Source organism: Rattus rattus, chromosome 2 (assembly GCF_011064425.1).
Source record: "Rattus rattus isolate New Zealand chromosome 2, Rrattus_CSIRO_v1, whole genome shotgun sequence".
Classification (NCBI taxonomy): domain Eukaryota; kingdom Metazoa; phylum Chordata; class Mammalia; order Rodentia; family Muridae; genus Rattus; species Rattus rattus.
This window is the reverse complement of record NC_046155.1, coordinates 87,940,571-87,957,300: the sequence shown is the minus strand read 5'-3', so window position 1 is coordinate 87,957,300 and position 16,730 is coordinate 87,940,571. Positions and strand designations below refer to the sequence as shown.

Here is a 16,730-nt window from a genome sequence, read left to right as displayed (position 1 = left end):
GAGCTTCTTAGCTAGGGATGGGAACACATGAAACTCTCCCTCTTCCATTTAGATGTTAACTGGCTTTATCTTGTTCAGTTCTAGTGAAGGTAACCATGGCTGGGAGCTCAGTAAACGTAAAAATATTTATAATACAAAGAACAAAAAAGAAAACCCTAGTTACTAAGAGTATAGAGATGATATTGCTATATAGCAAGTCATCTGAGATTTAGTGATTAAAACAGTCATTTCATTCTCTTTTACTAATCTTGGGATCAGGACTTTGCAGAGGAATTGGCATGTATGGTTTTAGTTTTAAGACTTTTCATGTGAGCAAATGGAGCTGAAAAGCTGAAGTCTGAAGGGAGGATGGGGTATTTGATCAGCCAGAGGCCAGGTATTATTATCACTGCCTCATGAGGATCGCTTTTTGTAGGATCTTTTAAGGCCTAGTGGTTGCCTTTCAGAATTAACTTTTGCACAGCAGCCAAAGTTGTTGAGCAAGCAACATGGAAGCTAGAAAATACTGCATTATCACTTTTGCCTTGTTTGTTCTTTGAGACAGGATCTCATTAGCCCAGGCTGGCCTCAGATTGAGAGCCAGAATCATAAGCAAATGCCACCATGTCTGACTCACCTCGCCTTTTATTTTTCTCTTCTCTCTTCTCTTCTCTTCTCTTCTCTTCTCTTCTCTTCTCTCTCTCTCTCTCTCCCTCCCTCCCTCCCTCCCTCCCTCCTCCCTCCCTCTCTCCTCCCTCCCTTCCTTGTCACAAGCAAATCCTTTTAGGTGTAAGGAAAGTGGGTGTTCTGGAGAGCAGTCAGATATCCTGGAAATGAGCAAGTGAGAAGGATGGCTCTCAGCCATTTTTGGAAAGTATAATCTGTAACAGTTAACCTTCTGGCCCACAGAGGTTATGTTCTTCTGCCTGAACAATGCAGTTAATTTTTTCTTCTACAAACCCCTATGGTATCAGCTGGATGTCAGGGTTTTACCACGTAAACCTGATCCAGTCAAAGATATAGTTATTGTAGATGATACTCCTCATATGAAAACCTATGAAACCAAGTTAGCAGCTGTGAAAGCAAATTACAGCTGCCCATATATTCTACATATGTTGAGAGAAGCATAAGATAACGGCTTCAGACAGTGTCTTTAAAACAAGAAAAATGGAAGGTACACAGCAAATACTGTTCTATAAACAGTTTTCAATTGCAGTCCAGGTTTATGTTGACAGCTGGACTCTTTCCTACTCTCTGAACTTTCTCGAACCTTCTCCCCCGACCCCTCATTAAAAAAGGGCCCATGTAAGACTGAAGAGACTACTAATTCTGCTTCCTGCCCATAAAAAGTTAGAGTCCAGGAAAGGGGTCAGGACACTTTTTGTAAACATTTAGACTTTGTAAGCACATAGTTCTGTTGCTGCCTCTCTGCTTTGGTGTTAAAGAAGGAAAGCAGTCAGACAGTTTATAAATAATGAACATGATTGCTTCAATAAAACTTTATTCACAGACAGTAATAGAGTGGACTGGGTATGTGTCCTCTTACTTGCTGACTTATGTTACAGAGACATTTTATTGGTATACTTTCCCTTTTTATATAAATTCATGTGGCTTTAAAAAGTTTCCACTGTGTCTACTCTAAAGATAATCAGATAGACTAGAGCCCATTCACACATCTCTTTGAGACAAGCCTTTGGGTCTCATTAGGAGGCTGTGGAGCAGTGCCTATAGATATTAAATCTTTTCTCCTTAAAACCTGTCATCCAAACAGTAGAGAATTTCTGGACTGCAGGTATAAAATTGTACTCTTCGAACGTTTAACCTGACACTACTCACAGACTTGGTAATAGTCTGACAGCAGGTTACCATCTGTCCTGTCCTGACCTGTCCAAGCTATGGCTGTTTTTCACTGTCCTGTGGGGTGACCTGCTGTATTCTTTTTAATACATTCTTAGCAAACTGGTTAACTTTTAAGTGAAAGGGTGGTACCACCGGAGTGGTCCATTCAGCTTTCAGTGTAAGACTCTAGGAATTTCTAGCTTTCCCACACATATGTTTATCTTGGCCTATGTGTGCAGCAAGCAGTCTGTGCAGTGAAATATGTATGCTGCATGCTGTTCAGCTCCCAAGGCTATACAGCTGTTTCCTTTACCTAGACTGTCCTGCCATCTAAGCCTACAGCGCAGGACTTGCACATTAGCCATACTAACATACGTGTGCATGAGTGAGAGAGATCCGCTGCAGTAAGAAGTTACTTTTTAAAGAATTCCTGAGTAGCCTTTTACATTTTCTCATTCAGACAGTTCACTTTCTAAGTTCAGCTTTGTTTTCATTCAAGAAATCTTGGCTAGATTAAACTTTAAGAATATAGGGTCTAACTTTTATTATCTTCCATGTTATATAGCTTCAAGTTCTGTAAAGTTACCTCTGATTTTCTTTTCATGGCCCTTTCAGATTTCAGTAAATGAACTCAAAGGTCATAATAGAATCTTCTACTTAATTCTAAAATGCCACAAACTTTAGTTTGTTTGTTTGTTTTTTAAATTATTATTGCCAGTTCTCCCCAGTATTATGTATTTTTCTGCTGCAGGACAAGTCACTACAATCATAATGCCTTAAAGCAAGTTATTTTTTAAAATGTGTTACAATTTCTGTGAGTAAGGAATTCTAGAAAGATTGGTCTAAGTGGCTTTGGCTAAAGGTCTTTAAGCTTGGTTAGATGGATCAAGACATGAACACTAGAGAGAGTTGTTGAGGGAGAGGAAGGGTACGAAGTAGCCAAGCAGCTTTCTCTCTTCATGTAGAATTAGACTCTGCATGTGTAGTCTGCACATGGTCTGGTTTGAGCTTCCTTGCAGAATGACAACCTCAGGGGTCATTGGACAGCATGCAAGGTGACTGAAGTCTTCCAGGGTGAGTATGACAGTGAGCAAGGAAGACTCCTCTTAGTGCCCTTCTTACCTGGCCTGTGACGTCACCACCTCATTCTGATGCTTAACAGGTATTTCCCCTTGTGCTGGGACATTAGTCTAGGCAGCAGTGACCTTACAGGATGGGTGATGTATCAGAGCAGGAATAACCCCAGACCTCGGCAGGAATATAGCATAAAAGCAACAAAGAGTAGGGTATGGTGCTGCAGACTGTAATTTGGGCACTCAGGAAGCTGAAGCAGAAGGATTTACATGAGTTTGAGGCCAGTCTGGACAGCAAGGTTCCAGGTCAGCATAGAATAATTAAAACCCTGTCTCAAAAAACAAAACAAAACAAAACAAAAAAACTAAAATTAAGTAAATAAAAGCATCAAGAGATATAAAAGTTTACTTCGGCTATATACACATGTTAACTAATGTCTCAGTTTATTCTTTGGATGTTCACTTAGTCAAGAGTAAGTAAATGTTACAACTTATCTAACCTTAATATAATTCCTCATTCAACATTAAATTAATGTAATTCACGGCATCCAGTTTATTCATTTACATGATTTTGAGTGTAAGCTAAATAAAAATCTGACTTGCTGTATATTTTGAAATAATTGTAAATTCCATTTCATAATATATGGACTCTTACTTATAGAGAGACCAGAGTACATATCTAGAATCATCAAGTTATTCTTCAGTTAACATTACATCATTGTTACAAACAGCATCTTTTGATAAGTTGCTTCATGTTGTCGTTGTTTAGTTTAGCATTTCTGAACATCCGTACGATTCTCAGCCTGAGGGCATTTGACAGTATTTGGAGATCATCATCATAATGGGGAAGGGTGTGCTTCCCTTCAACCCCCAGTGTGCTAAGGCCACGGATGGTGCCAAGTATCTTAGAACATAGATGTTTTTAGATAATTATTAAGATCTGGCCTTGCTGTTAACTGTGATTATACTTTAGAAGTTATCATAGTAAAGAATAAATACATCCTCAGCAGGTACAAGACAGTGCAGTCACAAGCATTTGCTCTGTGGTGTGTTGAACCAGAGCGAAGGTGCAGTTTTAAGTGTACTTTGGTTTCCTGTTAATATTGTCTGCAAGTTTCTCATGTGTATGAATTTTCAAATCTCCTATCCCTTTCCCTCTCTTCTTTGGAGACAGGGTTGAATTGTAAACCAGGCTATCTCCACATTCATGCAGTTCTCTGGCCTCACCCTCTCAAGTGTGGGATTATAAGCATGCATGAGCTCCCATGCCTGGGTCCTCGCATTTTTTTTTAATAAGTATTTTTGAATGAGTGAATCAAGGCTTGATTTTAGGACAACTACATCACTTGAATGAGTCTACACATGAAAATAGGCAAAACCTGACATTTAAGGAATCAGGGAGAAAAATGTTTCAGTAGACTACTCATTGGAAAAATGATGTGAACCGTGTATGTTTGGGATGAAATTAATGTATATTATACTACCTGTGATTCTATATTGATTGTTACATCTGTAAAGAAAATTTTATAGAAAAGTTGTTTATTAAAGCAACTTTCCCTAATCTATATGGTTTATTTCTAGATAATAGCTTTGGGTATTAGATAATTCTTTTCAGGTTTAATGGAGAATTTATTTTGGAATTCTTTAGTGAATGAAATAGTTTTTCTGCACATTGTCTGTATTGCCTCATTTTCTTTAAAAATTTTGGTTTTGGAGTTTCTTTATAAATATATTGAATGTTTTACCACAGTTTCTTGGTTAATGATGATGCTTTTATTTTCTTCATTATTTTTTGTATTCTAATTTTCTCCCATGTCCCCTATTTGTAAAGCCCTTAATTTGGGGTCTTTCTAAACTTCATATACTTTAAGCTAATTCTTGTGGGAATGTAAATGGAATTCTTATATTTCTTGATTATTTTTCTGGTGTTTTGGTGTATATTTGATTCAGAAAGCTCTTAATTACTACTTGGATTAGTGCTTTGATATCAATGACTTGTGGCAAGTGATAATAAATAAAATGTCAGATAAGATTAAGGTTCCTTCCCTTAAAAAGAAACAAAGTAGTATTTTACTAATTTGTTTCTCTAAGGAAGAACATAGGTGAGGCCTGAAGAGAAGAATATTTCTGAAAGTCCTCAGCATTAGTCATTGATTTCATAGCACATCCAGATAATCAGGAGTGGTGCCAATCACAGTTGGAGAGAAAGTTCTTGTATTTTTCTAATAGAGTTGACTAAATAGCAAAAGAATATTTCTGTATATCTATCTGCTTCAGTGATGCTGAAGCACTGAGATGATAACATAGCTGTAGAAATCCATGTTATGGATTCTCACTAAGTACAGGGTAGCAAAAAAGCAAAGGGAGACTAAATGGAATCCTTCATGTAGTGTGATATATAGAAAATTTGAATTTAAACTTTAGTGTTGGATATCATTTGAGAATTCTGTGTCAGCAGAACTTTGTGAGGGCAGTATAAAATTTTAAATTCCCTTTGCTGCTGCTTCTAATTTGTTTTTCCATTTTGGAACAATAAATTATTCTCCCATGATGCAGAAATATTCTGATTCTATGCTGGTTTGGTACACTTACTGAATTACAGTTGGGAGTATATTGTTGGGACCTCTGTGGTAATGGGATTTTACCCATTCTATATACTATATGAATCTCTTGATTTTTCTTGAAACACAGGATGATGAAAACAATCACTCGTCTTCACAAAGCCATGGTATTCCTTGAATATTTTACAAGTAACTCTTGGGTTTGGAATACTGATAATGTCAATATGTTAATGAACCAGCTAAACCCTGAAGATAAAAAGGCAAGTATTTTCTATTTTGGAGTTAGAAAATATGACTAGTATGTACACTGAAACCTAGGCATTTCTAATGACTATCACATAGGAAAGTCATAGATCTCATTGTATTTCTCAGTGTTTAAATCTTAATTTTTATAAGGAGATAAAATTAGCTTTGTCTTAAAATTGCTACAAAATATTTGAGAATAACAAAGGCTTTTCAGATTAAGTTGTTATTCCTTCCTGTATGGTTGGGTTCAAAGAGAACTTTAACATCTTTATGGGTTTTATGTAAAGAATACCTTGTTTTCTCTAAATTTGGGGAGGGGGTCTAGGGGGAGATGGACTACAATTTCTTTTTTATATTTCATGCTCTTTGTCATTTCATTTTGCTTGTTTGAAAGTTAAACTGTGTTCCTTCTGAAGTTAACTCAGATTTTGTTTTGTTTTGTTTTGTTTTGTCGAGATACTGTCTTGATATAGCTATGGCTGTCCTGGAACTCACTTTGTAGACTAGGCTGGCTTCAAATTCCCAAAGATCCATCTGTCTCTGCCTCCTGAGTGCTGAATCACAGGCTTGTGTTTCTATGACCCAGCTACTTCATATATTTTAGCATATGTATCTGTCTTAAACATTCAGTTACTTTCTTTTAGGGATATAGAAGTACTAGGGACTGAACCTAGAGCCTCATTCTCTTATATTTTTGGTTGTGAGCCTAGCCTTTAACGGCGGAGCCATCTCTCCAGCCCTAGAGCCTCATTCTCAATAGTTTCTTCCTTATGGTAATTATGGTTTTGTTATTATAATACCTCAAGCCCTCCAGTCATGTGTGTGGGTATATCTAACTGTAGTTCTCCAGTTTAAGCCCCACCATTATTAGGAGACAGTTGCTTGTCTATTTCCATTCGTGGAGCTTCTCTTTATTATCATTTTCTTTCTGTCTGACAGGTATTTAGAATACCAGGGTATGGCTAAGTTAGGAGACTGGTCATAGTGAACTTTGAGCTTTTGTTGTCTGTCAGTCTTTAGTTGACCTTAGCGTTTTTGGTTTTGTTTTGTCTTTAACACTAGTGCAGCATATTGAGGATTGTTCTGTGTTCTGTCTTTTTTGTTGCAGGTGAAAAGTCAGTTCTCTGCTTTGCTGTGTCTAGGTTTCCACACTTGGTGTTCTGAAACTCTCTTTGGACTTTGTGAACCTGTAGATGGGTGTTTCTCAGCAGTTTGGGAGTGTCTTAAGCATTTGTTTCTTCTGATGTTGCTACTCCTCTACCTTCTTACAGAATTGTTATATGGTAGACCATGCTGCCCTAGGTCTATAACTGCAATTAAATATTTTGCTTTTGGACTAAAGTGTAAATAATTTAACTTCTTCAACAGCAAGTCAGCTGGGTTGAAACCATGCCATTGAGTTTGTATGCTTTCATTTTCAGAAAGTTCAACTTCGGTGTTGGGGATTTAGCTCAGCCCTGGGTTCGGTCCTCAGTTCTGAAAAAAAGAAAAAAGGCTTAAAAAAAAAGTTCAACTTACCCTTAGATATTTCTTCATAATTGCTGTAAATTCTTTCTCTCATAGCTCACGTTTAAATGATAGACAGTATCAGATTCTGCTGCTTGAGCCCAGTCTAAATCAGGGTGCCTTGTTCCCAAGTTGTTGTTTTGCTAATCATTATTTGTTTTTCTTCAATTCTTATTCTTTGAGGATTCCTTTGAATTTCAGGGACATAGATTAAAGTTGAAGCTTTATATAAGAATTTGCTATCAAGGAGGCTGCCATACGACAGGGCCTCTAAAACATGTGCTGAGGATTTCACCTTTGTGGAGGTGAATGATGCAGTCTATGTAGATCAGAAGACTGGGCCAGGGTTAGTTTTCCAGAAAGACTTTGTTTTTCATCCTGTATTAATTTTTGTAAGTATTTGATTTAACCTGATCTATCAAAAATACTTTGAATATATCAAAACTTTAAAGTAATTTAGACCATTTTGGTTAACTTTCCTATTTCGCATTTGAACCTCAGTGCACCTTTTGCATCCTAGCGTATCAATAGTCAGTACATGTGGCTCGTGAATTCCATACTGAAAGTTGAGAGCCAACCCATTTCACTAGCTTGGTAGATAAGAGGTTTCAATCTAGATGTTTTATTTGATTTTTTTTACCCTTGCTCTGAAGGTATAGCTCTTTTATTTTACTTAGTTTGTATGTGCGTCTCTGTGTATGTGTGTTTGTATCTTGATATCAGCATCTGTTTCCTTCTACAATGCTTATGTAGAAATAGTGGTGTCAGTATTCACTGAATTATTGAATACTGAGACTAAAAAGATGAGCAATTTACAGAAAATGATTTCTAACTATTTAAAAACATTTGTAAGAATGAATGGAAGTCAAAAGTAGACTGAATTTTAAATGTTATTTATCAGATTTTTTAATATGCAGGCTTTGACAGCATACTCTAGTGAGGTCTTGGCCAGCTTCACTTATTACTAGTGGTAATGTCTGTCTTCAACTTTATGTTCAGTTGGTCTGCATTCTTACCTTTTAGTCATTTCTCTTGTAAACAACACAGTTGTTCTTGTTTTTACAGCCTGATAGTTGTTGACCCTTTCTGGAGAGTGTAGCCTGTATATAACCTGTGATTTTGGAGTTAGATGTTTGTTCTAAGACAGACCCTTGTATATGGTGAGTGAGCGAGCAACATCCCAGCTCAGTTTTAGGGTTAGGTTTAGCACTTCAGTTTGCTGCACCTATTTTAATTGTCCTTTTCTGTCCTCTTTTTGTCTAGCTTTTAGTTTCTTGGATACAGTCAAAGTAAGACACAAGCTGGCTTTGAGCTTAAACTTCCGCCTTCTCCAGGCTGAGGTTGTAAGCGTAATCTGTACACCTGGCCCTTGAGGTTGTTTGTTGTTTTTCACAATTTTAATTCCCCATTTCCTTTAGTTGTATCAAAATGCATTATTTCCTAGTTGTTTTAATAGCTTACTTTAGAAAACACAGATATTAGGTGGTAGTATTCAAGACAGGATTTCCCTGGAACTCTCTGTAAACCAGGTTGACCTCAAACTCCCAGAGATCCACCTGCCTCTGTCTCTCAGTGCTGGGATTAAAGGCATAAGCTCACACCACCAGTTTACAGTATCTTTCCTTAAGCCTAACATAAATGGATACTCTGACCTTTTTTGGATTGTGAAAAACCAATGCCTCTATTTTGCTGTTTACAGGTCATTTGTTATTAAGAGTTTCTTAGTCTGTTTTATGCTGGTAAAGGAGAATAGCAAATGGGTAATTTCCAGTGGATAGAAGTTAGTTCACGGTTTCTAACTGCTAAGCAGGGACTGACATCTGATAAATGCCTCCTCCTGTGTCATTTCATGGTAAAAGTGCAAGAGAGACTAGGGGATTGTACTCACAACCTTATGTCTTTTAATTGGCATTCATTCATTCATGAGGGTAGACTTCTTATGACATAATCAGTTCCTATTAGTCCCCCTCATTTTCTTCTACCTTCAGACATCCACAGAGACTTCTGTGGACAGTCTGGAACCTGGAGTCATTCTACTTCAGCCCTAAAAAATAGCGTGATTCTTCATTGTGGATGATACCAGTCACTCCAGTTCTTACTCTCCTGGAAATATCTTTATTTCATCTTAATTTTTCAAATATCTTTACATTGGTGTGGATTGTTACATCTGTTACATTAGTTACATCTGTCGAACACTTGGAAAACGGGTCTTTTGGCTTCTACTGTATCTGTTGAAAATAGTTAATGGTCTGGTAGTTGTTTTGTAGGTAATCTATCTGGACTTCTTCCCAGATGCATGGGTGTATACATGGTGGGTATGGTTTTTAAATTAGTGTTTGGTATTTCATGATTTTTGCAGAAAACATGCTCTTAGGTACTGCTTCCATTTCTTTTTTCTCTTGTGGAACTCCAGTCAATTGTGTACATGCATATATAACTTCTTATAATGGTTCTTTTGTGAAGTCAGATCTGCATCCATGTTGGTGCCATGATACTATCTTTTCATTTTAGTATAATATTTTCCCCTCTAGAACTTGTTATTTTTGGATGATGGCTTATAGTGAATAATTTCCTTGTCATTTCACAAAAATACCCAACTGCCTGTTTGCTCAAGAGTACTGAACAGCATCGCTTCTCGGCCTTTTGGCTAAGATCAAGTGAAGAGTACTGAACAGCTATAACTCTCCATAGAGTAGCATTTCTATAATTTCTGCTTTTCAAGATATATATATACTTTTCATCAAGTTACACAAAAACTGTTACTAAAATCCTAAGCCAGAATTTATTCTAGGTTTCGCTTTTTATTGTTTCTTTTGAGAGAGAGAGAGACAGAGACAGAGACAGAGACAGAGAGACAGAGAGAGATGGAGACAGACTGTCTGTGTGTTGGTGTGCTGGTTGGTTGAGACAGGGCCTCATTGTGTAGCACATTGTCTTAGTCACTGTGAAGAGACACCATGGCCAAGGCAACTCTTATTAAAAAAGCATTTAATCAAGGTCTTGCTTACACTCTCAGAGTCCATTGTCATCGTGCAGAAGCTCTGAAATAGTTGCTGATTCTTAGGCAGAGAGGTAGAGAGCCTAGGCCTGGTATGACTTTTTGAACCTCAAAGGCCACCCCAGGGACTCTTCATCCAACAAAGCCACACTTTCTAATCTTTCAAAGAGTTACACTCCCTGGTGACTAAGCATTCAAATAGATGAGCCTGTGTGGCTGATTCTTATTCAAACACCACGTAGAAACTGACTTCAACCTGGTGACCCCTGCGTACTGTGCGTTCCTATAGTAGTGTGTACCACCATGCTCTGCTTGGTTTCTCTTGATGTAAAAATTTTTCTCTAGGAAAATTAACCTTTATCCTATAGAAAATATATAAGAAGGGGAGGTTGCAGAGGGAAAGTAACTTGAAATGTATATCAGTTCATATGTAAGTAGTGAGGAAGAACATAGATATGTTGACATTAGAAAAAGTAATACTATATTGAAGTGTAATCTTTTCATTTGGGATTATAGTTCAGAAAAATAATTTTTGGCAAATTCTAAAGAATATTAAGAAAGTAATATTTTTTTTCTTGCCATAGACCTTTAATATTGATGTACGACAGTTACATTGGGCAGAATATATAGAGAACTACTGCATGGGGACTAAAAAATACGTATTGAATGAAGAGATGTCGGGCCTCCCTGCAGCTAGAAAGCATCTGAACAAGTAAGTGTGGCATAGGCTTGATGAACATTTTCCCTCCTCATGAAATATTACACAGCTTGCTTTGGAGAAGTAATATTCAGAATAAAAATAATGTATTATATTTAAGAAAATGCTTATCCTTGGGTTTGTAACAATGTGGTCTCTATCTAACTTAAGATTATTAAAAGACTGGAGGGGTGACTTAGTGGTTAAGAGCACTGTTCTAAGGGACCAGAGTTTGATTCCCAGTTTACATGGTGGATCACAACTACCTGTAACTCTAGTTCTAGAGGATCTCACACCATCTTAATTTTTCAAATATCTTTACATTGGTGTGGAATCTTACAATTGTTACATTAGTTATATCTGTCGAACACTTGGAAAACGTGGTCTTTTGGCTTCTACTGTATCTATTGAAAATAGTTAATGGTCTGGTAGTTGTTTTGTAGGTAATCTATCTGAACTTCTTCCCAGATGCATGTGTTCTGGCTTCTCCAGGCACCAAAAACACATGTGGTGTACAGACACACATGCAGGCAAAAGCCCATATACATTAAATAAATAAAGATTATTAAAGCTTTATTTTTATTAAATATTTATTATTTTTATTTATTATTTATTTTTATTAAATATTAAGTATATTTTATTAAAATTATATCTATTAATGTATGTTTATTGCTGGCTATGAACTTTGGGTAGAACTTAGTTTTTGAAATTCACTATTTGGGGTTGGGGATTTAGCTCAGTGGTAGAGCGCTTGCCGAGGAAGCGCAAGGCCCTGGGTTCGGTCCCCAGCTCCGAAAAAAAGAACAACAACAAAAAAAAATTCACTATTTGTTTCTAATAAAGCTCTATTGAAAAAGTAAAAGTATTAGCAGAAAATGAAAATATTTTTGAACCAGAAGTTACTTATGTAGTCTTTTTTTAACATACAGCACAGAATGATGATTCCTTAGTGTCTTAGTAGAAGTAGTACTTGCTGATTTAAAACAGAATAAACTCAGAAAACGGAGTAAGATGAGCTGTAGTAAGTCATTCAAAGACTGTAGTACTACTGAGGGTTATATCATTGTAATAGTTCTTATGACTCCTAATATCTATACTATTCACTTGCTGAGGCCACAGCACTATGGAGCTAGTAAAATGCCAGGTTTATTGTTGAGGAAACTGAGGTTTGCAAGACTGCATTTTACTAACTGGAAAGGAAACTTGAATATAAATGTTTTGACTGCTTATTTAAAGCCATAGTGTCTACTTCTACACCTTCATTTCTCTACCACAGTCCTTCCTGTCTTGGACTGCAATATTAATTCATAATGTACCTTAACCTGAAGGGTTAAAGTTTTTTGAGACAAACATAAAAATTGTTTAGAAATATGCATATTGTAACATGCTTGCTGATCTTTGAGAGCAGAAAGGTCTTTTAATAAAATAGAGCTAATGCTGTATTATTCTTAGATGAGGATTTTTCAGTTGGCTCTTGAATTGGGGACTATTAGATACCAGCAGCTCTTTTAGATTAGATAGAAGCTCCAGCAATTCAAGACATACGAGTGACTGTTTTACTTCATTTGTTTACTTGCTTGCTCACTCTCTTCCTTCTTTCCTCCTTTTCTTCCTTTCCAGATTTCCCCCATTCTTCTTTATTTCTGATAGGATCTCATTCTGTAACCTAGTCTGACCTCAAACTTGGGATCTTCCTGTCTAGATTTAGCCTCCCAAATACTAGGATCACAGGAATGAGGCGACCATGCTTGGCTTAGCCTGTAGTTTGTTGATGTCTACCATAAAATGGATACACAGGATGCTCAGTGAAATTGTTGCTTACTAAGTCTATAGTTCAGGTACACTGATAATACAGTTGTACTCCTTGTTGCTAGAGTAATGCATTGATGTGCTACTGTCCAGTTACAGGCAGGTATGTTTGCATTGTGCTAGCTTGAACTTAATAACTTTAATTTCGTTTTTAAATGTTGAAAGTTAAAAAATGATGTAGAATTTTGATTAAATTTATAGCTATTAATTTGCTCCTATCCAAAAATAATTTTAGTCTAGAAAATATTTAGTATATCTTTTGATTTGCTTTTCAGGTTGCGGAATATCCGTTATGGTTTCAATACAATCCTTGTGATACTTATCTGGCGCATTTTTATTGCAAGATCACAAATGGCAAGAAACATCTGGTACTTTGTGGTTAGTCTGTGTTACAAATTTCTGTCATACTTCCGAGCATCCAGCACTATGAGATACTGAAGACCAAGAATTTAGCATTAGAACATCTATGCATACGGTGATCTAAATGCATAAAATGTAAAATGTACTTAAGTCATCTCACCTTTCGTTAAGACATTAAACCATCTTAAATTGGAGCGTGGAGTAAATTATGGTCCATTTTATGTAACATTTTAATGTTTATGCTCAAAACCTAGTGAACACACTGTGGTATGCCAGCTCAGATCTGCAATAGTCACTTAAACTATGATTCAACATTTTAATCCTTGGAGTGCAAAGGATAGGAAGAGGGCAGAAGTGGGGCTATGGGAATATTGACCAGTATAACTGTGCAGTTCTGGAACATACTAATTAAAACATGCCTTAACATGCAGTCCTAATATTCAGTGCAATGGAAAATTGCAGACAGAAGGCCTAGATAAATTAGTTAAGTATTTGATTTGATTCTTCAATGTTGATTTCTTTTTTTTTTTTTTTTTGAAATCCTTTAAGAGGTGGGGTTTAGTTTTGCTAAAGACCACAGCCATGTATTTTTTTTCCTATAAGTTACAGGTGTTATCCTATTCAAAGACTTGTTCTGATTTTCTTGCTGAATAAATGTGTGTTGCATATCATTTTCCTATAAGTAATTAGTCGCTCTTATTATCAGAAGGCCAAATATTATTCTAAAGACACTAATAGATCTGAATGGATTTAAGATTCTGTATCAGTGTATATACTCTGTGCATTTGAAGCAAAGTGAAAACATGCACAGTAAAACTGTGTTCATATCAAATGAATTGGAAACCATTTTTTCTAGTCCACATTTCGATCAAATGGAACTCTGGTGAGATGTGTTTTCATTTTGAAGAGGATTTCTTGAGACTTGATTAAAGGTGGGATTGGGGAAGGATTCATTATACTTACTCTCTCCTCCCTTAAAAATTTTCTCATAGGACTTGCCCCATATGAACATGCATTATTATGAAGGAACGTAGTTGCAGCTTTTAACATTAAGAAAATGCCCTCACATGTTTACCAACACATACTAATTTTGACCTTGAAAGCTGAATTCCTTTAAAAATGAATAATGCATAAGTATGTGTGTAAAATTAAATAAAGGATTTTACCATGTAAAGTAGCAAACTGTTCAATGAGTTTCAAGTCATCATTTCTTTGCATGTTGTTTTAGCTTTAGAAAGACATGCGTTATAGAAACAAGTAATAGCAAGAAACTGATGTATATTTATTGATACATTATAATTCCCTTTAAATCTTACTAGTTTGTTACTATTTTATCATATTTTAATGGCTTGTTCAGCATAACACAGTTATAATTAAGCTGATCAAGTACTACATTTTAAATCATCAGCAGTGTATCTTGAAAGTGCTTAAAAGGTTAGTAAATAGTACAAGAAATAAAATGTAACTTTACATTTTAATTTTTTGTCAATTAAAATATAATGTAGAAGAAGTTTATTTTACTATTGTGGAAAACAAAATGTAAAGGAAACCAACTTTTTCCATACTGGTGTATAATCTTGAAAAGAAAAAAAAATGCTTCTGTGTTGAAGCCAAACTTTGTGTAGTAAAACTTTTAAACATTATTTTAAAAGAAATATGTATGTAAATATCTGTGTATTCTTTGGAATGACCCTGAAGTCTCTGGTCTAGGACCATGCCTGTGTAAGGTGTGAGAGACCATGATGGTGTGTGAAAATGGAATAAATGATGCCTTTGATTTAAGGTGGCCCATATAATATACATTGAGTACTCCATGTCTCCAAATGTATTTCCATGATGTAATGAAGACACACTAACCTTTTTATGCTTTTTATACATCTGCCAAAATATACTGCGAATCTGATAAATTGTCTTTGGGTCTCTGAAAAGAATCAAGTGCAATGTGGGCAGGCCTGTAAAGTGAACCGGATGTGTGTCTTCTGTGTTACTGCTCTGTGATCTAGTTTAATGAACTGCTAACTCAGGCTGTGCTGAGGTCAAATTAATTGTATGTGTTTAGAATTCTGTTGTCAAAGGGAAGGTAATGAATAAATGATGCTCATCCTGGAATTTGTATTTGAAATTAGTATGGAGTCAAATGTGAGATTGTTGATCTTTATCAGCTAGACTTCGGATTCATATTTAAAGAGTCATGTTTAAAGAGTCTGGAGATGTATTCTGTTTATAATTTGCTAGACAATATTTTTAGTTCTCATATTTTCCATATAGAGTATTCAATAGGACAAGTCTATAAAATTATTTCATTCACCTCATTTATCAAAACTGTATTCTGAACCATTTAGGGTTTTCCCCTTTCCTTTTCTGAACTCTGGCATACATATTTGTATACTGTTATGTCATTGTAACTATTTAATTGCCTTGGCAATGCTTAATGTATCTTAACACTTAGTTCAGAAAAGCATGACCAGGTCATATGTTGTTTGACTTAAGGATGACATAGAATAAGTTTCTCCAGTCTGCCAGATAAAGCTCAGTAGTGGGAGGAGACTCAGACCTCTCCCCTTTGTGTTTGTCTGTAGAAACTGATAAGGAAACTTTTGTGGGGTTTTTGTTTGTTTGTTTGTTTGTTTAAGTGTAAACTGATAATCTTTTATAAGAAGTAAATAGAAACATTATTGGGTGCCTTTGTTTGTAAACCAAAAAGTAATAAATGAATCCCTATATTTCTATTATAGCATCTATTGTATTTTTACATTGTGGAAACCGTCCATGAGTTAAAATGGCTACAATGACAGGAAGTAGTCCTTGAATCTTTTTTTTCTTAGGTGTCCTCATCTATTCTCACCATCTTTTTATTTATGTCTTGAGTTGTTCACACAGCACTTTAGGGGGAAGCATATAGGCAGAATGAACATTTATTTTAAAGTATTTTTATATAGTAATTAATAATGAGGCAGATTTCTGTTTTGTTTTTTAATGTAAATAGAGCCCGGAGACCACCAGCGTGTTCCTAAGATGAATGGCATTGTGTTAGTTTATAGGTTCTTCGCCAGTAATTGATCTGACTTCATTTAAAGGGTTATTCATTCTCATAGAGATTGAGTGAAGCACTTGGGGGAGTGTGGCAGGATGGGGTGTAATTGGCTTTGTAAGCATTCCTTTCTAGGCTGACTTCCAGCTCTGCCTTGAAACCGTTTGCACTGACTTGCTCTGCTTTAAGAAAAACATTCTAACTTTGCATGAGAAGCTTAGAGAAAAGGATATGTGCTGCGTAACTTATTACAAAAATGAGTTCATCAGTCTGTTTATATATGAAATATTTTCTTAATAAAGAAAATTTGAGCAACATTAAGTTTGACGTACTCCTTTTGAAATTGATGAGTCTAAAATGCATTTACTCGGAAAGGCTGCAAGTGGTCTAAGGAGTTGAATACCTTTTCCATTGGTGTGAGCTCTGAGGAAGAAAGCTCTCTTCATTCTGTGTGTATTCGTGCTGGGCTGGAAATCATGGACTGTTTGTCAAATTCATTAAAGTATAGAAACATTCCTTTGAAATATTCTCAATATCTTATGATAAATATGCTAATGACTTTGACATGGTAAAATTTTGTATGAATAAATCTTTTAGAAAAGGAAACATGCATGTATACAGACAAATGAGG

At 35.9% G+C, this 16,730-nt stretch overlaps 1 protein-coding gene across 2 annotated transcripts in view; it reads left to right on the top strand.

Moving 5' to 3' along the window:
- Window positions 1-16,416, top strand: part of Far1 (fatty acyl-CoA reductase 1) — a 34,383-nt gene extending 17,967 nt beyond the window's left edge. Inside the window, exons 9-11 of one of the 2 annotated variants that reach the window (XM_032892852.1) lie at window positions 5,583-5,712; window positions 10,787-10,914; window positions 12,984-16,416. In XM_032892852.1, coding sequence (XP_032748743.1) covers window positions 5,583-5,712; window positions 10,787-10,914; window positions 12,984-13,146 — 421 coding nt within the window. In that variant the 3' untranslated portion in view covers window positions 13,147-16,416. The remainder of the gene's footprint in view (window positions 1-5,582; window positions 5,713-10,786; window positions 10,915-12,983) is intronic. The other variant, XM_032892853.1, reaches the window with a different exon arrangement.
- Window positions 16,417-16,730: the final 314 nt, after the last annotated feature.